This window comes from Carcharhinus amblyrhynchos, chromosome 7 (assembly GCF_965287045.1).
Source record: "Carcharhinus amblyrhynchos chromosome 7, sCarAmb.v2.hapA, whole genome shotgun sequence".
NCBI classification, from domain to species: domain Eukaryota; kingdom Metazoa; phylum Chordata; class Chondrichthyes; order Carcharhiniformes; family Carcharhinidae; genus Carcharhinus; species Carcharhinus amblyrhynchos.
This window is the reverse complement of record NC_137330.1, coordinates 9,015,510-9,042,290: the sequence shown is the minus strand read 5'-3', so window position 1 is coordinate 9,042,290 and position 26,781 is coordinate 9,015,510. Positions and strand designations below refer to the sequence as shown.

Below are 26,781 nucleotides of genomic sequence, written 5' to 3'. Positions count from 1 at the left end.
GCTGTGGCTCTGGAGTCACATGTTGGCCAGACCAGGTAAGGACGGCAGATTTCCTTCCCTGAAGGACATTAATGAACCAGATGGGATTTTCAAACCATCGACAATGGTTTCGTGGTCATCAGTAGATTCTTATTTCCAGATTTTTTTTATTGAATTCAAATTCAACCATCTGCTGTGGTGGGATTTGAACTGGGTCCCCAGAACATTAGCTGAGTTTCTGGATTAATAGCCTAGCAATAATACCAATAGGCCATCAACAAGAAAATATTAATTCAGATATCACAAATCAAAGATCCAGAGAAACAGCACAAGACAATTCAGAAGTTCAACGATCCAAGTCTCCAAAATGGACAGAGACAAGGACAAAGTAGAAATGGTCGAGAGTGAAGTAGGGAAAAGGATGAATGCGTTTTGTACCTGAAGCGAAAGGGTTAATGGATTTGCTACCTAGAATATGTCACAAACATAACTCTTCCTCATGACTGATCTCCTTAAGCTTATACTGTTCCTGGCAGTAATATAAGTTATTTGTTCATGTTAAAGTATGTGAAACTTTTATAACGGCTGATAGTTAAATGTGACTGTTACTTTTTAGACTTTGCAAATCTTACCTGTTTGTATTAGTGGGAATCGTTACACAGATGGTAGTTTATGATACCGGCTTTTAACAGCTGCTGATAGCAGATCACAATACCGGCTTTTAACAGGAAGAGTCCTGCTAGGACAGCCACGATCGTACAAGTAACTTCAAAGAAAGGATGCCGGTACTGTTGTAGAAGGGATTTCCTGTGTCCTGTCTGCAGGACTGTAATTCCTGATTAATTCTGGGGCTGCATCACGACCCAGGAAGGAAGAACTAGAGGTCTGGCAGGAATTGGAACTTTGAATCGTGATTCCTGCTGGAGCTCATAATGTATAAATGTCCACTTGTGTTTGTGTTCTATGAGAAGTCTGGTAAGCCTTAATCGGAGCCAGTTTCTCCCCAAAGCTTTGGAATAAAAACCACTGTATTTTGACTCACTGTCTCAGAGGTATTATTTTACCTACAACAAGAGCTTCAAGTTTTTAGATGAACACATCACCAACAACCTGTCCTGTATCCACATGCCAACACTATAATTAAGAAAACCCACCAACACCTCTACTTTCTCAGAAGACTAAGGAAATTTGGCGTGTCAGCTATGACTGTCACCAACTTTTATAGATGCACCATAGTAAGCATTCTTTCTGGTTGTGTCTCAACTTGGTATAGCTCCTGTTGTCCCCAAGACCGCAAGAAACTACAAAGTGCCGTGAATGTAGCCCAATCCATCACGCAAACTAGTCTCCCACCTGTTGACTGTCTAACTTCCTACTGCCTCAGCAAAGCAGCCAGCATAATTAAGGACCCTATGTACCCCGCACATTCTCTTCCACCTTCTTCTGTCTGGATAAAGATACAAAAGTCTGAGTTAACGTACCAAATGACTCAAGAACAGATTCTTCCCTGCTGACACTATACTTTTGAGTGGACCTACCTCACATTAAGTTGATCTTTCTCTATACTAAAGCAATGACTATAACACTACATTCTGCATTCTCTCATTTCCTTCTCTATGAACAGTATGTTTTGTGTAGCATGCAAGAAACAATACTTTTCTCTATATACTAATAGACGTGATAATAATAAATCAAAAGAAAATAAATATATAGGGACACTTCAGAGTTATGTGAAGAGATAGAGGCTGCAATACCTAAATAGCAGTGCTCAAAACTCAACTGCAAAAGGTCATAGGTGAAAAATACTCAAGACCGAAAGCTAAGAGAAGAATGCAACAAAATACAAGCTGTTAATAAACTTGCAGAAAGGGGAAGTAATTGGCAAATTAATTTAAATATAGACAAGTGTGAAATGATGTATTAGGACACATATTGCTTGGAAAATAAGAGTCTAAAAGTGAGCAGACAAAAATAGAAACTAGGGTTCCATCATCAATGATAATTATGACAATGCAGCTAGCCTATATTATCAAGAGGATACAGCAGGATATAGATTGGTTGGAGGCTTGGGCAGAGAGATGGCAGATGGAGTTTAATCCGGACAAATGTGAGATAATGCATTTTGGAAGGTCTAATACAGATAGGAAATATACAGTAAATGGCAGAACCCTTAACAGTATTGATAGGCAGAAGGATCTGAATGTACAGGTACACAAGCCACTGAAAGTGGCAACGTGGGTGGAGAAGGTAGTCAAGAAGGCATATGGCATGCTTGCCTTCATCAGCTGGGGCATTGAGTTTAAAAATTGGTAAGTCATGTTGCAGCTTTATAGAACTTTAGTTAGGCCGCACTTGGAATATAGTGTTCAATTCTGGTCGCCACACTACCAGAAAGAATTGGAGGCTTTGGAGAGGGTACAGGAAAGATCTACCAGGATGTTGCCTGGCATGGAAGGCATCAGCTATGAGAAGACGTTGGAGAAACTTGGTTTGTTTTCACTGGAACGATGAAGCTTGAGGGAGTGACCTGATAGAAGTCTACAAGATTATGAGGGATATGGACAGAGTGGATAGTCAGAAGCCTTTTCCCAGGGTGGAAGAGTCAATTACTAGGGGGCATAGGTTTAAAGTGCAAGGGACAATGTTTAAAGGAGATGTAAGAGGCAAATTTTTTACACAGAGGGTGCCTGGAACTCGCTGCCAGGGGAGGTAATGGAAGCAGATATGGTAGTGACTTTTAAGGGGCGTCTGGACAAATACATGAATAGGATATTGTCCCTGGAAGGGTAGGAGGTTTTAGTTCAGTTGGGCAGCGTGGTTCATGCAGGCTTGGAGGGCCAAAGGGCCTGTTCCTGTGCTGTAATTTTCTTTGTTCTTTCTTTGTTCTAAGATATCACTCACTGGGTCAGTAATGGTTCTATTGGTAATGCTCTGGTCTCTGAATTAAAAAGTTTGAGTCTCACTTCAGAGCTTAAACACAAATCCTAGGCTGACATTGCTGAAGGGTTCCTCAGGTTAGAGTCCTAGGCCCAACCATCTTCAGCTGCCCCATCAATGATTTTCTCTCCATCGTAAGGTCAGAAATGGGGATGTTTGTTGATGATTGCACAATGTGCAGCACCATTTGTGATTTCTCAGATACTGAAGCAGTCAATGCCCATTTGCAGCAAAACCTGGAAAACATTTAGGCTTGGACTGCCAAGTGGCAAGTAACATTCGCACTACAAAATTGCCAGGCAATGACTATATCCTACAAGAGTAAATCTAATCATCTCCCCTGACATTCAATGTCATTACCTTTATTGAATCCCCATTATCAACATCCTGGGGTTACCATTAACCAGAAACTGAACTGGACCAGCCAAATTAATACTGTGGCTACAACAGCAGGTCAGAGGCATGGAATTCTGCACAGGGTAACTCACCTCCTGACTCCCCAAACTTGTTCATCCATGTACAAGGCACAAGTGTGTGTTTGTGGGAAGGGGACATACCAGCATGGATAAAGGGTTGGTTAGCTAACAGGCAGCAGACAATAGAGATAAATGGGTCTTTATTGGGTTGACCCGCTTTAAAATGTACTGAGAGCTAAACTATTTATTATCTGCGTCAATGTTATAGATGAAGGGACCAAATGTATCGCAGCTTAGTTTGTGGATGATACCAAGATAGTAAATTGTTGACAGGAGGTTGAGAGTTTGCAACGGGATATAAACGAATTAAGTGTATGGGGAAAAATGGAATATAATGTGGGAAAATGTGAACTTGTCAATTTGGTCCGGAAGAATAAAAAAGCAATATGTTATCTAAATGGAGACAGATTGCAGAACTCAGTGGCAGAGTAGGATGTGGCTGTCTTTGAACATGAATCACACATTTAGCATGGAGGTACAACAAGTGATTAGGAAGGCAAATGGAATGTTGGTGTTTATTGCAAGACATATAGAATATAAAAGTCAATAAGTTATATTGCAGTTGTACAGAGTCTTGGTGAGACCACATCTAGAATGTTTTTGTCTCCTTGTTTGCAAAAAAAAATTGCATTTGAAGCAGTACAGAGCAGGCTCATTTGACTCATTCCTGAGATGAGGGGCTTATCTAATGGTGGCTGGCAGCAAAGTGGAGTTGAGACCACAACCAGATCAGTCATGATCTTAGTGAATGGTGGAGCAGACTCAAAGGGCTGAAAGGAATGTGACAAAATTCTCTTAATTAGCCTGAATGAGTGCAGTTCCAACAGCACACAGGAATTTCAACGCCATCCAGGACAAAGCAGCCTGCTTGATTGGCACCCATGCACCATTCACTCCCTGCACCACAGATGGACAGTAGCAGCCATGTGTATCATCTACAAAATGCACTCAGCAAAACACCAAGGCTCCCTTAACGTCACCTTCCAAACCCACAATGTCTATCACTTGGATATACAAGGGCAGCAGATGCACAGGAACCAACTACACCATGTGCAACTTCCCCTACAAGTCATTCACCATCCTGACTTAGCCAGTGACATCCACATTTGATTCATTGTCCCATGTATTGATATACAGTGAAATTATATATACATAATATATGCATATATATTCAGTACATATATAAATAGTATACATTGTTTCTTGTGTGCTATACCAACAAAGCATACCTTTCATAGAGTACATAGGTGAGAAGGAATGAAGAGATGTAGTATTACAGCCATAGCTAGGATGTGGAGAAAGATCAACTTAATATAAGCATGGAAACAGGCCCTTTGGCCCAACTTGTCCATGCCACCCTTTTTTTTAAACCCCTGAGCTAATCCCAATACAGTAACATTTACCCCAGTCCAATGCAGGCATCTCCACATCATGGCTAATCCCAATTGCCCGCATTTGGTCCATATCCCTCTATAGCCATCTTATGCAAGTAACTATCTAAATGCTCTTTAAAAGACAAAATTGTACGCGCTTCTACTACTACCTCTGGCAACTTATTCCAGACACTCATCACCCTCTTGTGAAAAAATTGCCCCTCTTGACACTTTTGTATCTCTCCCCTCTCACCTTAAACCTATGTCGTCTAGTTTTAGACTTCCCTATCTTTGGAAAAAGATATTGACTATCTAGCTAATCTGTGCCCCTCATAGATCTCTATAAGATCACCCCTTAGCCTCCTACGCTCTAGATTAAAAAAAGTCCCAGTCTATCCAGCCTCTCCTTATAACTCAAGCCATCAAGTCCCAATAGCATCCTAGTAAATCTGTTCTGCACTCTTTCTAGTTTAATAATATCCTTTCTAAAATAGAGTGATCAGAACTATACACAGTATTCCAAATGCGGCCTTACCAATGTCTTGTACAACTTCAACAAGACATTCCAACTCCTGTATTCAACATTCTGACCAATGAAACCAAGCATGCTGAATGTCTTCTTCACCACTCTTTCCACCTGTGATTCCATTTTTAAGGAGCTCTGAACATGTACCCCTAGATCTCTTTGTTCTGTAACTGTGTCTAGTGCCCTACCATTAACTGAGTAAGTCCTACCCTGGTTCAGTCTGCCAAAATGCATCACCTCGCATTTGTCTAAATTAAACTCCATCTGCCATTTGTCAGTCCACTGGCTCAATTGATCAAGATCCCGTTGCAATTGGAGACAACTTTTTTCACTGTCCACTATGCCATCAATCTTGGTGTCATCTGCAAACTTACTAACCATGCTTCCTATATTCTCATCCAAATCATTAATATAAATGACAAATAACAGTAGACTCAGCACTGATCCCTGAGGCACACTGCTGGTCAGAGGCCTTCAGTTTGAAAAATAACTCTCTACAACTACCCTCTGGCTTCTGTCAAGAAACCAATTTTGTATCCACTTAGATACCTCACCCTAGATTCTGTGAGATTTAACCTTATGCAACAACCTACCATGTGGTACCTTGCCAAAGGCCTTGCTAAAATCCATGAAGACAACATTAACTGCACTGCCCTCATCCATCTTCTTGGTTACCTCACCAAAAAACGCAATCAAATTTGAGAGACGTGATTTTCCACTCACGAAGCTATGCTGACTGTCCCTAATCAGTCCTTGCGTCTCAAAATGCCTGTAGGTCCTGTCTCTCAAAATATCTTCCAACAACTTTCCCACCACAGATGGGAGACTCACTGGCCTGTAGTTCCCAGGCTTTTCCCTTCAGCCCTTTTTAAACAAAGGCACAACATTTGCCACTCTCCAATCTTCAGGCACCTCACCTGTGGCTATCGATGATCCAAATATCTCAGCTAGGGGACCTGCAATTTCCTCCCTAGCCTGTCACAATGTCCTGGGATACACTTCATCAGGTCCTGGGGTTTTATCTACTTTGATGTGCTTTAAGACTTCCAGCACCTTTTTCTCTGTAATGTGTACACTCCTCAAGACATCACTATTTATTTCCCCAAGTTCCCTAATATCCAAGCTTTTCTCAATAGTAAATACTGATGAGAAATATTCATTTAGGATCTTGCGCATCTCTTATGGATCCACACACAGATGACCTTGTTGATCCTTAAGAGGCTCTGCTCTCTCCCTTGTTACTCTTTTGCCCTTTATGTATTTGTAGAAGCTCTTTGGATTCTCTGCTTTTCTGCCAAAACAATCTCATGTCCTCTTTTTGCCCTCCTGATTTCTCTCTTAACTCTACTCCTACTCCTTCTATACTCTTCAAGGGATTCAGTTGATCTCAGCTGCCTATGCATGTCATGTGCCTCTTTCTTCTTCTTGACCAGGGCCTCAATATCCCAAGTCATACAGGGTTCCCTACTTCTGCCAGCCTTGCCCTTCACTCTAAGAGGAATGTGTTTACCTTGAACACTGGTTAACACACTTTTGAAAGCGTGCCACTTACCAGATATCCCTTTGCCTTTCCACAGACTCCCCCAATTAACTTTTGAAAGTTCCTGCCTGATACCATCAAAAGGTCTGATGTAAAGTCTGGTGACACCAGGGAAGAAGTTGTTCTTGAGTTGGTTGGTACATGATCTCAGACTTTCGTATCTTTTCCCAATGGAAGAAGATGGAAGAGAGTATGTCTGGGGTAAGTGGAGTCCTTGATTATGCTGGCTGCTTTTCTGAGTCAGTGGCAAGTGTAGACTGAGTCAGTGGATGGGACGCTGGTTTGCATGATGGACTGGGGCTATGTTCACAACCCTTTGTAATTTCTTGTGGTTTTGGTCAGAACAGGAATCATACCACGCTGTGATATATCTGGAAAGGATGGTGCATCTGTAAAAATTGGGGAGTCTTAGCAGACATAGAACATAGAACATAGAACATAGAACATAGAACACTACAGCACAAACAGGCCCTTCGGCCCACAAGTTGCGCCGACCACATCACCTACCAACCTACAGACCTATCTATAACCCTCAATCTCATTAAACCCCATATACTCATCCAGAAGTCTTTTAAAAGACCCCAGCGAGTTCGCCTCCACCACCACTGACGGCAGCCGATTCCATTCACTCACCACCCTCTGAGTGAAAAACTTACCCCTAACATCACTTCTGAACCTCCCTCCCCGCACCTTAAATCTGTGTCCTCTCGTAGCGACCATTTCAAACCGGGGAAATAGCCTCTGAGAGTCCACCCTATCTATTCCTCTCAACATTTTGTAAACTTCTATCAGGTCGCCTCTCAACCTTCGTCTCTCCAGGGAAAAGAGTCCCAGCTCCCTCAACCTAACTTCATAAGGCATGCCTCCCAGTCCAGGCAACATCCTTGTAAATCTCCTCTGCACCCTTTCAATAGCTTCTACATCTTTCCTATAGTGAGGCGACCAGAACTGCGCACAATACTCCAAATGAGGCCTGACAAGGGTCTTATAAAGTTCCAGCATTACCTCCCGACTCCTAAACTCAATCCCTCGATTAATGAAGGCCAGTACACCATACGCCTTCTTGACCACCTCCTCCACCTGCGAGGCCGATTTAAGAGTCCTGTGGACCCGGACCCCAAGATCCTTTTGCTCCTCAACACTACTCAGACTTCTGCCCTTAATAGTGTACTCGTTCATCCCGTTGGTTCTGCCAAAATGGACGACAACACATTTATCCGCGTTGAAGTCCATCTGCCACTTCTCCGCCCAGTCCTGCATCCTATCTATGTCCTGCTGCAACTTTTGCCATCCTTCCAGATCATCCACAACACCACCGACCTTCGTGTCATCAGCGAACTTACTTACCCATCCCTCCACTTCCTCATCCAGGTCATTTATGAAAATGACAAACAACAAGGGTCCCAGAACAGATCCTTGAGGCACTCCGCTGGTGACTGACCTCCATTCAGAAAAAGCCCCATCCACAACCACTCTCTGCCTTCTGCAGGCAAGCCAATTCTGGATCCACAAGGCCAAAGGCCCTTGGATCCCATGCCCTCTCACCTTCTCAAGAAGTCTTGCATGGGGGACCTTATCAAACGCCTTGCTGAAGTCCATGTACACTACGTCCACGGCACTTCCTTCGTCAATGTGTTCAGTCACATTATCGAAGAACTCAACTAGGCTTGTAAGGCACGACCTGCCCTTGACAAATCCATGCTGACTATTCCTGATCATGTCAAACCTCTCCAAATGTTCGTAAATCTTGTCCCTCAGAAGCCTCTCCATCAGCTTACCAACCACTGAGGTCAGACTCACCGGTCGGTAATTTCCCGGGCTATCCATGCTGAATATTAAACTGTGTTGTGTGAATGGAACAACATAGACCTAGGAGGGGTGGGATGTAACAAAAACTTGCATTTATATAGTGCCTTGACATTAGGATATCCCAAGGCACTTTACGTACAATAAAAGGGCTTTAGATGTGGTCACGTAGGCAAATTGGCATCCAAAGTCTGCATAGCAAATTTCTGCAAAAATGTGATAATAACCAGATGATCTCTTCTAGAATTGTTGGTTGAGGGATAAATTTTCCTCAGGAATGGTGGCATTGGATCATTTGTGCTCACCTAAGAGGACATGGTTGGTATGCTTTGTCTGCATAGCACATAAGGAACAATACTTTTGACTGTATATTAATACTTATGGCAATAAATCAAAATTAAAATAATGTTTTTTAAAAAGCACAGTTGGTCAGCCACCGTTAGAAGTTATGTTAAGGGCACAGTTGAGATCTGAGTTCAGTAAGAGTACACTGAATCTTTACAAAGATATTGAAGCGACCTTTTCTCCAGCGCCAGAGCCGCCACCACCCACCCCGCAATGGCACGAAAATCCCGCCCCAAAACAGTATGCGCCGGCCATTTGACGGCGCCGGCTCCATTGGCAGGCACTCGGACCAATCGGAATAGCGGTCCGGACCGACTGGAGGCGGGATCAGGACAGGGAGATGGCGGGATTTTCGCTGCGGTGGCCCACGTGACGTTTGGAAGGGGAGGCGGTTAACTGCGCAAGGCGGCTGGGTGTGGCTAAAGGGTTGCTGCTCAGGGCCGCACGTGTCTGAGGGTGCGAGTTAACGGCTGCTGCTCAGGGCCGCGCGTGCGCAGCGTATGAGGGTGCGGATCAACAGCTGTTGCTCAGGGCCGCGCGTGCGCAGTTTCTGAGGGAGCGAGTTAACGGCTGCCGCTCAGAGCCGCGCGTGCGCAGTGTCTAAGGGTGCCTGTTAACGGCTGTTGCTCAGGGCCGCGCAATGTGAGTGCCGCCCAGTCAGATTTAGACCCTCCCTACCCATCCCCCTACTCCCTTCTCCCACTCAGAGCCGTCTGGGCGAGCAGCTGACATGGCGGGGAAGCTGGTGAACGGCGGCGGCTCGGTGCCCAACACGACGTGCCTGGAGGGCCTGCCGCCGCTGCCCAAGAGCCTGAGCGGGCTGCTGAACTCGAGCGGCGGCTCGTGGCGCGACATGGAGCGGGTGTACGCCAAGCGCTGCATGATCCAGGAGGACCTGAGCCGGGCCCGCACCGCCAGCAGCCGCCACAGTAACCGCCCCAGCAAACCCGCTAACCTGGACGCTGCATTGGCCCTGCTCCGGAAAGAGATGGTGAGAGAAGTGGGGGGAAATCTTGGGTACACTCAGAGTGGGGAGGGGCATTGTATTTGGGTACACAAGCTGAGGGACGCTATAATGGGGTACACAGGCTTGGGGCCACTGTAATGGGGTACGCGGGCTGGGGGACATTTTCCAGACGTCGGTGGATTCCGGGGAAGTGCCGGATGATTGGAAAACGGCTAATGTTACGCCGTTGTTTAAGAAGGGTGGCAGGCAAAAGGCGGGGAATTATAGGCCGGTTAGTTTAACGTCTGTGGTAGGTAAAATGTTAGAATCTGTCATTAAGGAGGAAATTGCGAGGCACCTTGAAGGGAATTGCTTGATAGAGCAGACGCAGCACGGTTTCATTAAAGGGAAGTCGTGTCTGACAAATTTACTGGAGTTCTATGAGGATGTGTCTAGGACGGTGGATAGAGGAGAGCTGGTGGATGTGGTCTTTCTAGATTTTCAGAAGGCGTTTGACAAAGTACCTCACAAGAGGTTATTGCAGAAGGTCGAAGGACATGGCGTTGGGGGTAGGGTGTTAGTGTGGATAGAGGATTGGTTGTCAAACAGGAGGCAGAGAGTGAGGCTCAATGGGTGCTATTCGGATTGGCGGATGGTGACTAGTGGAGTGCCCCAGGGGTCGGTGCTGGGGCCTCAGCTTTTTACCATTTATGTAGATGATCTGGAGGAGGGAACCGAGTGTAGGGTGTCGAAATTTGCTGATGATACCAAGATTGGGGGAACGGCAAATTGTGCGGAGGGTGTGGAGAGTCTGCAGAAGGATCTAGATAGGCTGGGCGAATGGGCCAGGAAATGGCAAATGGAATTTAATGTTGGCAAGTGTGAGGTGGTCCACTTTGGTAGGAAGAATGGTAGGAAGGACTATTACTTGCGGGGCGAAAAACTGCAGCAGGCGATGGTGCAGAGGGACCTTGGGGTCCTTGTGCATGAGTCGCAAAAACCCAGCTTGCAGGTGCAGCAGGTGGTCAGGAAGGCAAATGGGATGCTGGCCTTTGTAGCGAGGGGGATTGAATATAAAAGTAGGGAGGTCTTGCTGCAGCTGTATAGGGCATTGGTGAGGCTGCAGCTGGAGTACTGTGTGCAGTTTTGGGCGCCGCACCTGCGCAAAGATATTTTGGCCTTGGAGGGAGTGCAGAGGAGGTTTACTAGGCTGATACCGGAGTTGAGGGGGTTGAGCTATGAGGAGAGGCTGAATAAAATGGGCTTGTACTCGGAGTTTAGAAGAATGAGGGGAGATCTCATTGAGACGTATAAGATGATGAATGGGATGGATAGGATAGAGGTGGAGAGACTCTTCCCGCTGAAAAAAGACAGTAGGACTAGGGGGCACAGCCTCAAGATAAAGGGGGGCGGTTTAGAACGCAGTTGAGGAGGAACTTCTTCACTCAAAGGGTGGTGAATCTCTGGAATTCTCTGCCCGTTGAAGTGGTGGAGGCTGCCTCGCTAAATATTTTTAAGACGCGGGTTGATGGGTTTTTGATAAGCGAGGGGATTAAGGGTTATGGGGAGAGGGCGGGAAAGTGGAACTGAGCAGTGACAGATCAGCCATGATCTTATTGAATGGCGGGGCAGGCTCGAAGGGCTAGATGGCCTACTCCTGCTCCTATTTCTTATGTTCTTATAATGGGGTACACGGGCTGGGGAGGAGCACTATATTGGGGTACACAAGCTGGGGAGGGGCACTATTGGGGTACACAGGCTGTGGCGTGGACACTAATGGGGTAGACTGTCAGGCTGGGTAGCGGTGCAGTATAGGAGTACATATTGGGGTACACTGGCACCATATTGGGGTAGTACTCAGAAGTACTTGGGCTGGGGAAGCAGGCACTATATTGATGTACAGTTGGGGTAGGGGTGCAATATTTGTGTGCACTTTCAGATAATGAGGAGAGGCACAGTGCACTGTCAGACATGGGGTAGAGCACATTATTGTGATAGTCTGTTGCACTGGGAGTGAGCATAATGTCTGAATGCCCTGACAGACACTGGGGAGAGGTGCTGGTTACTAGCTAATCTTGCCTGGGATTGCTAATATGTTAGTGTGGGGCAGGGATTCAACTGAACCCCCCGCCCCCGTGTTCCAAATTGAAACAGTTGTTACTTAAGCTGAGTTGTTAGTTGCATTTGAAAGCTTAGATGGTGAAGGAAATTTCCATTATCTAAGGATGTACAAAATATTTGCACAGAGATAAAATCAGATCCATTTAGCCTGTCAGATATGGTTGTGATTCCCCTTTCATTACCTTCAGGTGCCAGTCACATAATTTAATGGAAGAGGCAAAATACTAGATTTAAGGCCTTTTAGCAAAATAAGAAATTCTGATATGTACATCTATCCCTCTGGGCAACCGAAATCCTCTATTGCATTGACCATGACACTTTGTTTGGGGCATATATCATGTATAAGGGAAATGTACAACAGATCTGGGATCTGAAACAAAAATGCAATGTTAGAAGTACTCCGCAGTCAGGCAAAACCTGTGGAGAGAGAAAGAGCTATCATCTCATGTTGATCTTCATCACAACTGTCGCTTGTACAATGTGATCGCTGGTCCAGCTCCTTATCGAAAGCAGACAGTAAATCAGCCATGCAAAGCATTGGTTCCATAGGTCTGCTGTGAAAAGAATTGCCTGCATTCTGCTGAGAAAATAATTGCCTAACACTTAACCTAATTCTTACCATGTAATCTTTAAAGATTTTCATCTGTTCATAGGATTTCTGATGGGGTAAATTTCAACCATTGTTGTCACTTTGGGAAAGGTGTAAAAGTGTCCTGTTGGCATTGACTAATGCCAAGTTGTTTGAACCTGCAGATGTATTCTCAGATTGTCCTTTGTTTTTGCTTCTTCCCCACCCACCTTCCCCAATGAGATATTGTTTTATATTTTGTCAACTCTCTCTGCCACAGAAACAAAGATGGACTGCCAGTCCCCTGGTGCCTCTCGGGCTTTTCACCAGATGCATTTCTCATAAACAGTGAAAAGTCAGTTCCCTTAGGCTGTAAGCCAAAGTGTGACCTAATGTGTACAATAAAATGGAATAGTATTCTTTTAACAAACAACAACCTGTTTATCCAGAGAATTGTTGCATTGTTGCCCCCACATTTGTATTTATGTTTAGGATTTCCACTATGCGTCCATCTTACTTCAGAGGATACAATAAAGAAAGTTCTTTACGTGTCCTTCCATGGCCCTTTTACATCTTTCCTCTGCAATCTGCTCCAGCTTTGCATCCCTTCCTGAATGGTCCATTCCTTTAATCTTCTATACCTTGACTCATTTTCCATTTCCTGGCACAACCTTGAGTTGCTTCAGTGCCACTATCTGGAGCTCTTAATCTGTCCAGTTTTAAAAATTCTCCTTATCCAAACTTTGAACACAACTCTTTACTCATCCGATGAAGGAGCAGCTCTCCAAAACCTCATGCTACTCAATAAACTTGTTGTACTTTAACCTTTTTGGTGTTGTGCGACGACTCACTGTCTACCCCAGTCCAATGCCGGCATCTCCACACCAAATTTTTGGACTGTGTTCTCCTTTCTTGTTTTGCCATCAGTTTCTATGTACCTGTTTGTGAAGTGCCTTGTTAAATTTTATTTTGATTCATGTTAGATGCCCATACTACACTGAATTATCAAACCAGTTTGATGGAGCCTTCTAAATTTTCAAGAAACAGCCTACGAAAGAGTTAAAGACAAAACATATTCATCTTGACTACTTGTTCTCGACAGACACTTCATGTAATAGGAACTAGGCTCTTCTTTGCAGCTTAGCAACCTAATTCCTACTGATTGCAGTCTTCCTGGGGATTGGGTTGCTGATCTTGTCTGCAGAATCCTTCAGTTGTTTTCCTTAGTCCAAATTGTAACTAAATGAAATATCCAAGTTTTCCACTACTTGATGTGAGATGGTGGCACTTATAAATATAACAAGTCCGGTTCTTTAAATATCTCCCTAAAAGTGGAGAAAGGTAAAATTTCTGGGTAGCTGATCTTGAGATCTACCCTGGTTAAAACAGTTTCCCCTGACATTATTGTCTGACTTGTGTTATATATGATAGCTATGCCACTTTTAGAGAGGCTTGTTAACGGGTATTAATAAACACTCTTTAGTAGCAGAGGGTGTGATTATTACATAAAGCTGTATTCATTGTAATTTTATTAGTGTTCGGCCTGTTCACGCTTTGAAATAAAGCAGTTCCATTTTGATTCTAAGTTCATTTTGATGTTTCTTCTGCCAGCTTGGGAAATAATTGATAAGACAAATGGAGGTGTGTGAAAGACATGAATATCCAATTCAGATCACCAGTGGGTATTAATGTTAAATCCCAGGATTAGTCCACCTTGTACATATTGGAATGACCAGTACTGTCTGAGAATGCATAAAGTTTGTAACCTTTTCTTCCCTTATTAGCTACACTTCAGAGTTCTTGCAATTTGCATTTGCAAGAAAGATTAATAAATTATGATCAGAGCCTCTATCTCCTTTTCAACTGATTTCTCTCATCAGCCCAGAGTGCATGTTGTCAGAGCCTAATGATTCGTCCATCTTGTGTTCTACTAACTTATTTTTAGAATCAACACTTCCTACAATTTCCTGCACCGATTGTTACATATCCTCCTCTGGTAGACCCATGTTCTAACTTGTACCGTTGAATAAAATCTGATGCTGGGTATTTAATGCTCCATTCCTTAATTCTTCAGTGGCCCTAAAATATCCTGAACAATATTTACTTGTATTGAGACTATTATTATTTCCTTTAATATTCTCTACTGCTTATAGCTTTACCTAGTCCAGATTAATTGAGCAGAAAAGTTAAAAACAGCAAATCAATATGAGAGGAATTTTAATTGTGAGATGGCCAGAGTACAAAGATTTATTCCAGAGGATGTTCCCTTTTAGCACTTCTAATCTCTTTAACTCCCCCAGTAGATTTTCTGTGTTGCTCATAATTTTATTTGTATTGCTGGCCCTATTTTTCTAAGTTTCCCATAAGTTTTAATTTTACTTTATCCACAGAAAACTAAAATTTATACCATCCAAGAGTAAAACTTTTAGTGCCCTCACCATTTTGCATTTAAAAATTCCTCCCATACTGATTTGCTGTTTTGTTTACCTTTTCTGCTCCATTAACTTGGACCAGCCAAAGCTATTGCAGAGCTGGGGAGCTATAAAATCATGGAAGGATGATTTTAAAGTCAATCTGTTGCTTGACTGGGAGTTGGTGTATGTCAGTGGACATGGGTGATAGATGAATGGGACTTGCTGCAAATTAAGAAGTAGTAGTTGAGTTTTGGATGACCTCAAATTTCTGGAGTTAGAACTTGGGAAACCAGCCAGAAGTGCATTGGAAAAGTCAAATCCAGACGTAACAAGTCATGAATGAGTGTTTCAGCAGAAGACTTGCTCTTGTCAGGTGTTACAGAGATGCAAATAGGCAATTTTAGTGATGGCACAAACCATGGTGCTATTTCTCAGTTGGGTCCCACATGCATTATTAACCAGCAGGCTGGTATACCTATTTTAAATGAATGACCATGGAATCAAACATGGAGGAGAATAAGCATGTTGAAAAATGAGTGATATTGACATGCAGATCCCCAGACTGAATCCAGAAAATTTCTCTTGTCCAGCTATTTTCCCGGTGATAAAAGCAAAATATTGTGGGTGCTGGAATCTGAAACAAAAACAGAAAATGCTGGAAAATCTCAGCAGGTCTGACAGCATATGTAAGAGAGAATAGAGCCAATGTTTTTAGTGAGAATGAGCCTTTGTCAGAGCTCTGAGAAAGGATCGTCCAGACAGTGTTTTGGTTCTATTCTCTCTCCACAGATGCTGTCAGATCTGCTGATATTATCCAGCATTTTTGTTTTTATTTTCCCTTTGATTTGGGATGGGAAGGGGGAAGATATTGGGAGTAGATAGAATTCCAATCCCAAAGAAAGATCTTCAAAAACTGATGGAAAAGCCAGGGATTCAGTCTTATTCTTGGCTGCCTTTTGCAAGCCTTTCAGACTTGTAGGAGTGTATTGGAATGACCAGTAAGTTTTAGCCCCAGTCATTTAGAAAAGTGATCAATTAGGGTTGGTAATGTTGTTTCTTGAACAATTGCCTGGATCTGCCCCAACTATGCCATGATATAGTTTTCTGCCAAAGCGTGCACCCCTCAAAATTTAGCTTCAAATTAAAATTGAAATTCTATCTCGATGGATATAAATTTATTGTGGACATTGCTGCCTCACATCACCAAGGACCCAGGTTTGATTCTCAGCTTCGGGTTACTGTCTGTGGAATTTCCTCCAACGTCTGCATAGGTTTCCTCCAGGTGCTCTGGTTTCCTCACACGGTCTAAGATGTGCAGGTTAGGTGAAGTGGCCGTGCTACATTGCCCCTTCGTGTCAGGGAGATTAGCAGGGTAAACGTGGGTTATGGGGACAGGGTCTGGGTGGGATTGTTCAGTGCAGGGCTGAATGGCCTCTTTCTGCACTGTGGGGATTTTGTGATCCATTCATGCATCTACTGAAAATTTTAATTTCAGCTAGTTTGGAATTTTAGTGGTTGTGGTGCACCAAGTTGCTGTGTCGCTGATTTAAAAGTTTGCCTCTTATTCCCTTAAAAAAAAACAGGTTGGTCTGCGCCAGTTGGATATGTCATTGCTGTGTCAGCTGTGGTCTCTCTATGAATCCATTCAGGAATATAAAGGAACATGCCAGGATTTGTCAGCTGCAGCTAATTCTGATTGCTCTTATGGATTGGAAAATGGATACTTTGATGAAGAAGAGGAGTATTTCCAGGAGCAGAGCACTGTCGAAAATGGGAAGGTTGACAAATTGGAAACAAATCTTGCAGTGCCTAAAACTCTCAATTCCCGAGACCAGTGGATGCAGGATTCTTTTCATATCACTATATAGTAACTATATACAGCTTTGACCTTTACACTGTTTCTGACATTGTGCTGTTGTAGATTTTAAAACTGATTCCAGTGAGGGTCAGCATTGTTTGGGTTGAAAGATGGTGGGTGGATGGAAAGAGGGACAATAATCTTTTAGTAACCAGATTTAATTAAGCTAATTTATGGTTTTTTAAACACCATACATTGAATCTTTTGGCAGTTTGGTATTTAAAAATGCTTTTTAGAAAAAGTCAGTTTTTTTGAGACAGGCTTTTTTTTTGCAGATCGCAAGAGGTATTTAAAATTCCTGTGGGATTGCACATGCCCAATGTTTCTAGATGCTGAAACTAGTGTTTGTTGGGCCACAATGGGCAATTAAAGAGACAGTGGCAGATCTGGTCATCAAGCAAAACACTGTGATTACTTCATTAAGGGCTGAGAAATTATAAAGTAATTTTATAAAACTGCCTTCGGTAAACTGAAAGCAACCACTTTTTTGCCCTAATAATCCCTTTTGTGGGATGAGCAATATCACAGTGACATAGGACTGATCCTTAATAATCATGTTACGCTAGAATGAAAGACCAGTCCCAGCCAACTATTAATACTTTGTGCTGACTATTAATGCTATTGGCTAAGAGTTTGATGCCAATCTGCATGCCAGACACTCTTGCTACCTGTTCAAAGAGCTGTCCAACAATCTGGATCCCAGTAAACTGATAATGGTTAAGTTGTTGTCAATATGTAGTGTATTTAGCTGGTCAAATGACTTGCAGTAAAAATTTCTTTGTTATTAAATTAAGATATTCATATTGATGACTGACAGATCTGGCCTCCACACTAATCCAGTACAGTTGATTTTTCATTACCTGATCGAATGCAAGTGATATGCAGACTAGATGATGGTCTGGGAGTTATGAATCTCTTGGAGAAATATTCCTGAGAATTGGTAAGTATAGTTAAGAACAGTTTCAGTACTACCAAAATCTAATTGATTTAAAACGTGACTCTTCTACCAACACATAATTGTGATGACTAAAGGAGTGCGATTTGCATTTATTAACTTAACAGCAATATTTTACTGCAGAACAATCTGCATTAAGTTTGAGCCTCGTGTTAAATGGGAAAGAACCAAATCCTATCACCTAAATGTAGCACTCTACTTGAATTGTTGGCAGGAACTAATCTCCCCAGTCATATGTAGCATTTATTATGAACTTTATTTATTTATTTTTTTTTATAAACTTCTTGTTGAGGTTTGTGGTTAAAAAGGTAAAATTATCCACAATGAAAACCCAACAAAAGTATAAGCTTCACTGGGGAGATCAATAGCTTTTATAATCTCTGAATTAAATTAGTTTTATTATACTGTACATGGAAGATAAATATGCAGCTAGCACTTTCAAAATAAAAGTGCAATTTCTTAACTGTACAGAACTCTATAATGAGAATGCATTTGGTTTATTTCTTCCATGTTTTATTAATCTTTGTAATGACTGATTTTTGTATGAGGTTCGGTACCTTGAACTGTCAATACAGCTGTATTTTTGAACATTATTTCTAATTTATAAAAGTTTGGTGCAGAATTCTAATTAAACACTTGTATTTAAATATTTTGGTCACTTTTATAAGAAGATAGATGTACAATTTGAGATCTTTTGCACAAGCCTTTTTCCTGGTTTTGCACCTACATTTCAAGCTCTATGGTTGTCCTGAATCAGATGTTAAGACTGAATATCAGTGCACCATCTCAGTGGGAATAACTGGGATTCTGGAGCATTGCAGGGAAATATAACATCATTTTATCACAGGACTGACCATTAGAATGTGTTAAAAGGATATTAACACTTGTACACTGTCTAGTCTAGCTTCCTGCCCAACCAACCAGTTGATTTAGATACTTTGTGGCATCGTTTTAAAATTTTGGCTAACATGTATAATTTATAGTGTAATCAAAAGACTGCAAAATCAATAAGTCTTCCAATTTGCTATTACAGAAATATGTACCCAGAGAAAGCAGCTGAGACATTTAGTATAAAACTTTTAATATAAAACATTTTTTTGTCCTTTGCACCTGCATTTCCAAATGTTAGTTCTTAAAACAGTAGTTTCTCTTGCTGCTGTTATAGATTATTTGAGAGACACAGTCTGCATGCATTGTAAGGTGCCTCACTTTGTAATGGTTCAAACATACCTGAGAAGAACTTTATATCATTACATCTGTTAGTGAAGAAACAAAATACTTTTGGATGCCCAGCCTGAAGTTCTGTACACAAACTTTTAAATGCATTTCATTTTTTTTAAGTTTTGCAGTGAATTTTTTTTAAAGAAATCTTTATTTTCTTGTGTGCAATGACCAAATGCACAACACTATTGAAAAAGGCATGTTTTCCTAAAGGATAATAAAACTAAATAACTGTTAACAGGTCATTTGTTCTTGGACTCCAGTGCTTTTTAGGTGTAATTCTGTGTGCGTGTGCATTCCTTGGTCTGCTTGGACAATTTGAAGGGTGTATTTTGGTCCTGCAGAATCAGTATATACCTCCATATCTTCCACAGTTGCAAGCTCTTGCTTGTGTCAGAAGGCCCAAGATCTTAGGGCAGCACAGTGGTTAGTACTGCTGCCTCACAAGAAGAGGGACCCAGGTTCATTTCCTGCTTTGATCACTGTCTGTGGAGTTTGCATGTTCTCCCTGTGGATTTCCTCTGGATGCTCCAGTTTCCTCCCACAGTCTGAAGGACGTGCTGGTTAGGCGCATTGGCCGTGCTAAATTCTCCCTAGTGTACCCCGAACAGGCATCAGTGTGGCGAGTAGGGGATATTCACAGTAACTTCATTGCAGTGTTGATGCAAGCCTACTTGTGACAATAATAAACATTCCCTAATTCAGTGCAAGTCACATATTTCATTGTTTATAGTTCGATAGATCAAACTGAGCACATTTTGTAACAGTAGCCCAGAGCCCATTGTAGAGTCCTTGGCCATGAATGGTCTGCTTGAATGTTGAGTTCCTGCATTCTATAACAGGATGCTTAAAACTATAAAGAGTGGTTTAACCATTTTTGTATAATTTTATCATCACTAATTTCTTTGCCCACTTTATCTAAAATCCCCAAATTCTGTTGGCATTTTTCATGATTTTATCTATACACTTTCAAGGAGTTGTATTTGAATATCTAGATCCCTTGTTTAGCTGCACAATCAGGGTCTTTCTGTGGAGTATTATCTTCTCTATCCTCTGACTCCTTCCAAAGCATCTCTTGCCCTTTCTGTCTTAAATTGAAGGTAATTTAGGTTGAGTGGACAAACATTTGGCATATGGAGTAAATATGAGAAAATATAAAATTGTCCACTTGACAGAAAGAATAGAAAAGCAGTACGTTATTTAAATGGAAGAGAGACTGCAGAAGACATAGGTACAAAGGGACCTGAATTACAAAGCCAGCATGCAGGTAAAGCAAGTAAGTAAGACAAATGGAAAATTGTTGATTTATTGCAGGCAGCAGAAGCTGGAGTATAAAAGTAGGGAAGTATTGCTACAAGATTTTGATGAGACAACATCTGGTGTATTTGTGTACAGTTTGGTCTTGAAGATATAATTGCATTAGAAGCAGCTCAGTGAAGATTCACTTGACTGATTACTGGGATGAAGGAAAAAGATGAGCCAAAAGGCTTAGATTCACCAAGAGGTGAATCTAAGTGAAACAAGTAAGGTTCTGTGGGAACTTAGCAAGTGGAAGCTGAAGGGATGTTTCCCTTTGTGGGGAGCCCAGAACTAGGGTGTCTCATTTATGATAGAGAGGAGGAGTTTTTCTCCCAAAAGGCTGTTAATCTGTGACATTCTGTCTCCCAGAGAACTGTGAAGCAGGCTTACTTAATATATTCAAGGCTGAGTTAGATTGAAAGCGGAGTTAGACCACAATTGGATCAGCCATGTTCTTTTCATATGTTAGAGTAGGCTCAAGGGGCTGAATGGCTTCCATTTCGTCATTCTTGTGTTTATCTCTACACATTCTGCTAATTTGTTGTCTTGACTTTTTAAACCCTCCTTGCTACTCCCAACTTTTGTCATGAGTAACCTTTTGAGGTGGTTTTCTTTACATCCAAATTCAAAACTCCTCTACAGAGAAGCAAAGCGTTTGATGAATTGAGCACTCGTGCAGCAGGCCAAGAATTGTAGGATGAAAATCATTGTAACTCACCAATATGTACCCAACAAACTTGCAAAATTAGGATCAACTCACGGTATATAGTTGGGAGTTGCTGGTGTATTTATTTTATAAATGCTGAATTTCAATTTCCTGTTTGCTTAAATCCCTGCTGTCTTCCTTGATCTAAACTGATAAATTGACAGATTATCTCAAGAGCCGGAATCAGAGATTGAAGCTGAAAACCCCATCACATTAAACAAAATAAATCTGGCTTAATCCCGGGCTCATCCTTTATCGAGGAAAAAATGATGGAGAGGGAAGTTTTTTTTGTAGTTTTTAGTAACAGAGGTAGAGCATAATAGATCAAAATATCCAGAGTTAAAAAGCTTAATTGTGGCAAGTTGTTTTCTGTGGGTGGTCAGTATGTTTTTGACGTTATGGTGTGCTCCTGTTGGGTGCATTAATACGGTTCTGGCAAACTTCGCAAGTCAAGAGTTTTAAATCTGGTGTGGGTGGGAAAGGGTAGCGATCTGTGAAATTCAGCTCTGAAATTTTAGTTAGTGAGGAGAGGCTGAACTTTTTAGCTGTCTGTGCTTATCCCACAGACAGCACCAGGGACTCGCTTGAGGGTTGTTGCAAGATATCGCAGGAATTCTGCCTATCCCTGGACAATTTGGTTGAGATTTTCTGCGTTTCAATGGGATGAGACTAGATAAAAAGATCAGAAGCAATTCATTTAATGCAAAGATCGTAGAGGGGATGGAACCAGAGTTAGTGATTAAAGTGGACAGAGTCAGCATTTAAGGATAGATTTTAAAAAATAACTTGCATTTCATGATCTCTGGATTTTCTAAATCCTTTTATAGCAAATGAAGTGTAGCCACTGTTAATGTAGGGAAATGTAGTATTCATATGTTAAGTATTTGACTGATTTTTGTTGACTTTTTTTGTACAGTTGGTCAAACTTGAGTGTGGTGAGACAAACTAAACGTTTGTGGCTGCATAGACATTTCAAAGCATTGAATAAGGCCTCTGTTTAGAACTAGAAATTGGTATGTCATCTCTACATATCTCCGAGGCACAAAACGGGAAATATTCCCACTTCTGCATAGCTTTTAAGTCTGAAGATCTTGGACTTAGAAACTGCCCCTTTTCTCTGGCTGCCTGCCTTTATATCCTGTGTCTGGGTGGCTCTGAAGAAGCACGTGATGCTAGTCAGTATGCTTGAGGCCTCTCATAGGACCCGATCTGTGTGTGGTGCCAATGTGGGTGACAAAATTATCATTAATCAAGTTTCCAATTCGGGTTTCTATTGTTTGTGCACTCTTTAAAAAGAAGCCACTTTTGTTAGATATTTTGATTGATATTGGGGCAACCCAATCTTCTTGTGGGTTTTAATCAAAAGAAGCAGATTGCCTCTTGACAACATCATCCAAAACATGACATCAAGTTCTCTGATATCAATGAGTTCTACTTTACCTTTAACTCTTGACCTCCTATTACCTCAAATTATTTGTGGGACATGGGTGTCACTGGCTGGTCAGCAATTATTACCCACCCCTCGTTGCCCTTGAGTAAGTGATTTGCTAGGCCATTTAAGAGGGCAGTTGGGAATCAACCACATTGCTGTAGCCCAGACCAGGTAAGGACAGCAGATTTCATTCCCTAAAGGACATAGTGAACCTGAATGGGTATTTTCCAACAATCAACAATGGTTTCACGGTCATCAGTAGATTGTTAATTCCAGATATTTTTATTGAACTCAAATTCCACCATCTGCTGTGGTGGGATTCGAACCCAGCTCCCCAGAACATTAGCTGAGTTTCTGGATTAATAGTCTAGTGATAATATTTTGAGGCCATCGCCTTCCCTAAATTTGTTAAAAGTATATGTCAAACATAGCAGAAATTTCCTCCAACTAAATATTGGGAAGACTGAAACCTTTGTCTTTGGTCTCTGCCACAGACTCTTTCCTTGGTCACAGTCTGAAGCTGATCCAGATCATTCACAGCCCAGTATTCGATGTGAGCATGAGATGAGCGTCTGACCTCATAACTGCTTCAAGGTTATCTACTTCCATCTTGTTAACACCATCTAACTCCAGTCTCAGTTAACTTGCTGCTGTAATCCTCATGTATGAATTTTTCAACCTATAGACGCAACTATTCTATCTGTTCCCTTACGTTGCACCCTCTGTAATCTTGAGTTCATCAAAACTGCTGCCCTAATTTGCACAGAGCCGTGTTCACCCATCAGCCCTATGCTTGATGACCAATGCTGGTTCCTGTTTAAACAGCTTTGATCTTAATATTCTCATTGTGCTTACATCGCCTCCAGGCCTTTGCTCATCCTAACCTCTGCAACTGCCTCCAGCCTTTGAATCCGCCAGTTACAGCCTCTTGTGCATCCTCTATTTTAAACATTCCATTATTGGTGGTTGTGCCTCCAGCTGCCTAATCCATAGAATTTTTTATTATTTATTAGTGTCACGAGTAGGCTTACATTAACACTGCAATGAAGTTACTGGAAAAATATCCTTGTTGCCACACTCCAGTGCCTATTTGGGTACACTGAGGGAGAATTTAGCATAGCCAGTGCATCTAACCAGCACACCTTTTGGGAGGAAACCGGAGGAACCCTACGTAGACACGGAGAACGTACAAACTCCGCACTGAGTGTAACCCAAGCCAGGAATCGAACCTGGGTCGTGAGAACATAAGAACTAGAAGCAGGAGTAGGCCATCTGGCCCCTCAGGCTTGCTCTGCCATTCAATAAAGTCGTGGTTGATCTTTGTGGACACTGCTTCACTTATCCGCCTGCTCACCATAACCCTTAATTCCTTTACTGTTCAAAAATTTATCCTGGCCTTAAAAATGAGGTAGCCTCAACTGCTTCACTGGGCAGAGAATTCCACAGATTCACAATCCTTTGTGAAGAAGTTCCTCCTCAACTCAGTCCTAAATCTCCTTCCCCTTACTTTGAGGCTATGCCCCCTAGTTCTACTTTCACCTGCCAGTGGGAACAACATCCCTGCTTCAACCTTGTCTGTTCCCTTCATAATCTTGTATGTTTCTAAGATCTCCCCTCATTCTTCTGAATTCCAATGAGTATAGCCCCAGTCTACTCCGTCTGTCCTCATAAGCCCACCTTCTCAACTCTGGAATCAACCTAGTAAATCTCTGCACCCCCTCCAGTGCCAGTATATCCTTTCTCAAATAACTACACAGTACTCCAGGTGTGGCCTCACCAGCATCTTATACAGCTGCAACATAACCTTAGTGTTTTTAAACTCCATCCCTCTAGCAATGAAGGATAAAATTCCATTTGCCTTCTTAATTACTGCTGCATCTGCAAACCAACTCCTTGAGATTCCTGCACAAGGACACCCAGGTCCCTCTGTACAGCAGCATGCTACAATTTTTTACCATTTAAATAATATTCCATTTTGCTGTTATTTTTACCAAAATGGATGACCTTATATTTACCAACATTGTACTTCATCTGCCAGACCTTTGCCTATTTATTTCAACTATCTATATCCCTTTGCAGACTTTCAGCATTCTTTGCACACTTTGCTCTTCCACCTATCATAATGTCATCTGCGAATTTTGACACACTACACTTGGTCGCCAACTCCAAATCATCCATGTAAGTCGTAAACAATTGCAGTCTCAACACTGATCCCTGAGGCATACCACTGGGCACACCACTAATCACAGGGTCCCTGGTGCTGTGACGCAGTAGTGCTAATCATTGTGCCACTGTCCCTAAACTATCTCATCTGTCTTTAAGTTCCTTTACTTCTGACCAAGAATTTGATCACATACCCTAATACCTCGTGACGTGGGGTTCTCATGACAAGTTGTGTTCTATAATGCTCCAGTGGGGAGCTTTAGGAATGTTTTACTATAGAATCCCTATAGTGCAGAAGGAGACCACTACGTTAATGGTATAAATGCAAATTGTTGTTGAAACCTGGCAACCAATTTGTTCACAGCAAGGTCCTGCAAACAGCAATGACAAGGCTGGACAGATATAAGAACATAAGAAATAGGAGCAGGAGTAGGCCATCTAGCTCTTCGAGCCTACCCTGCCACTCAACAAGATCATGGCCGATCTGTCGTGGCTCAGTTCCACATTCCCGCCCTCTCCCCATAACCCTTAATCCCCTCTCTTATCAAAAACCCATCAACCCGCGTCTTAAAAATATTTAGCGAGGTAGCCTCCACCACTTCAATGGGCAGAGAATTCCAGAGATTCACCACCCTTTGAGTGAAGAAGTTCCTCCTCAACTCCGTTCCAAACCGCCCCCCCTTTATCTTGAGGCTGTGCCCCCTAGTCCTACTATCCTTTCTGAGCGGGAAGAGTCTCTCCACCTCTATCCTATCCATCCCATTCATCATCTTATACGTCTCAATGAGATCTCCCCTCATTCTTCTAAACTCTAACGAGTACATAAGAACATAAGAAATAGGAGCAGGAGTAGGCCATCCAGCCCTTCGAGCCTGCCCCGCCATTCAATAAGATCATGGCTGATCTGTCGCTGCTCAGTTCCACTTTCCCGCCCTCTCCCCATAACCCTTAATCCCCTCTCCTATCAAAAACCCATCAACCCTCGTCTTAAAAATATTTAGCGAGGCAGCCTCCACCACTTCAATGGGCAGAGAATTCCAGAGATTCACCTCCCTTTGAGTGAAGAAGTTCCTCCTCAACTCCATTCTAAACCGCCCCCGTTTTATGTTGAGGCTGTACCCCCTAGTCCTGCTGTCTTTTTTGAGCGGGAAGAGTCTTTCCACCTCTATCCTATCCATCCCATTCATCATCTTATACGTCTCAATGAGATCTCCCCTCATTCTTCTAAACTCTAACGAGTACAAGCCCAGTTTATTCAGCCTCTCCTCATAGCTCAACCCCCTCAACTCTGGTATCAGCCTAGTAAACCTCCTCTGCACTCCCTCCAAGGCCAAAATATCTTTGCGCAGGTGCGGCGCCCAAAACTGCACACTACTCCAGCTGCGGCCTCACCAATGCCCTATACAGCCGTAGCAAGACCTCCCTACTTTTATATTCAATCCCCCTCGCTATGAAGGCCAGCATCCCATTCGCCTTCCTGACCACCTGCTGCACCTGCAAGCTGGGTTTTTGCGACTCATGCACAAGGACCCCAAGGTCCCTCTGCACTGTCGCTTGCTGCGGTTTTTCGCCACGTAAGTAATAATCCTTCCTACCATTATTCCTACCAAAGTGGACCACCTCGCACTTGCCAACATTAAATTCCATTTGCCATTTCCTGGCCCATTCGCCCAGCCTATCTAGATCCTTCTGCAGACTCTCCACACCCTCCGCACAATTTGCCGTTCCACCAATCTTGGTGTCATCAGCAAATTTCGACACCCTACACTCGGTTCCCTCCTCCAGATCATCTATATAAATGGTAAATAGCTGAGGCCCCAGCACTGACCCCTGGGGCACTCCACTAGTCACCATCCGCCAATCTGAATAGCACCCATTGACCCCCACTCTCTGCCTCCTATTTGACAACCAATCCTCTATCCACGCTAACACCCTACCCCCAACTCCATGTCCCCTGACCTTCTGCAATAACCTCTTGTGAGGTACCTTGTCAAACGCCTTCTGAAAATCAAGAAAGACCACATCCACCGGCTCTCCTCTATCCACCGCCCTAGACACATCCTCATAGAACTCCAGTAAATTTGTCAGACACGACTTCCCTTTAACGAAACCGTGC

The 26,781-nt window shown here is 42.6% G+C and overlaps 1 protein-coding gene across 1 annotated transcript; it reads left to right on the top strand.

Moving 5' to 3' along the window:
* Positions 1 to 9,572: 9,572 nt before the first annotated feature.
* Positions 9,573 to 19,310, top strand: fam89a (family with sequence similarity 89 member A). The gene is made up of 2 exons (XM_080191910.1): positions 9,573 to 9,973; positions 16,615 to 19,310. Exons 1-2 carry the CDS (start codon positions 9,713 to 9,715, stop codon positions 16,897 to 16,899), a joined length of 546 nt encoding a protein of 181 aa, XP_080048036.1. The 5' UTR covers positions 9,573 to 9,712; the 3' UTR covers positions 16,900 to 19,310.
* Positions 19,311 to 26,781: the final 7,471 nt, after the last annotated feature.

What these genes read in the sequence shown, in the direction of transcription:
- fam89a (XM_080191910.1), top strand. Translation starts at nt 9,713, where the DNA reads ATGGCGGGGAAGCTGGTGAACGGCGGCGGCTCGGTGCCCAACACGACG. An exon ending in CCCTGCTCCGGAAAGAGATG is followed by an intron (nt 9,974 to 16,614) that starts GTGAGAGAAGTG and finishes AAAAAAAAACAG; the next exon opens with GTTGGTCTGCGCCAGTTGGA.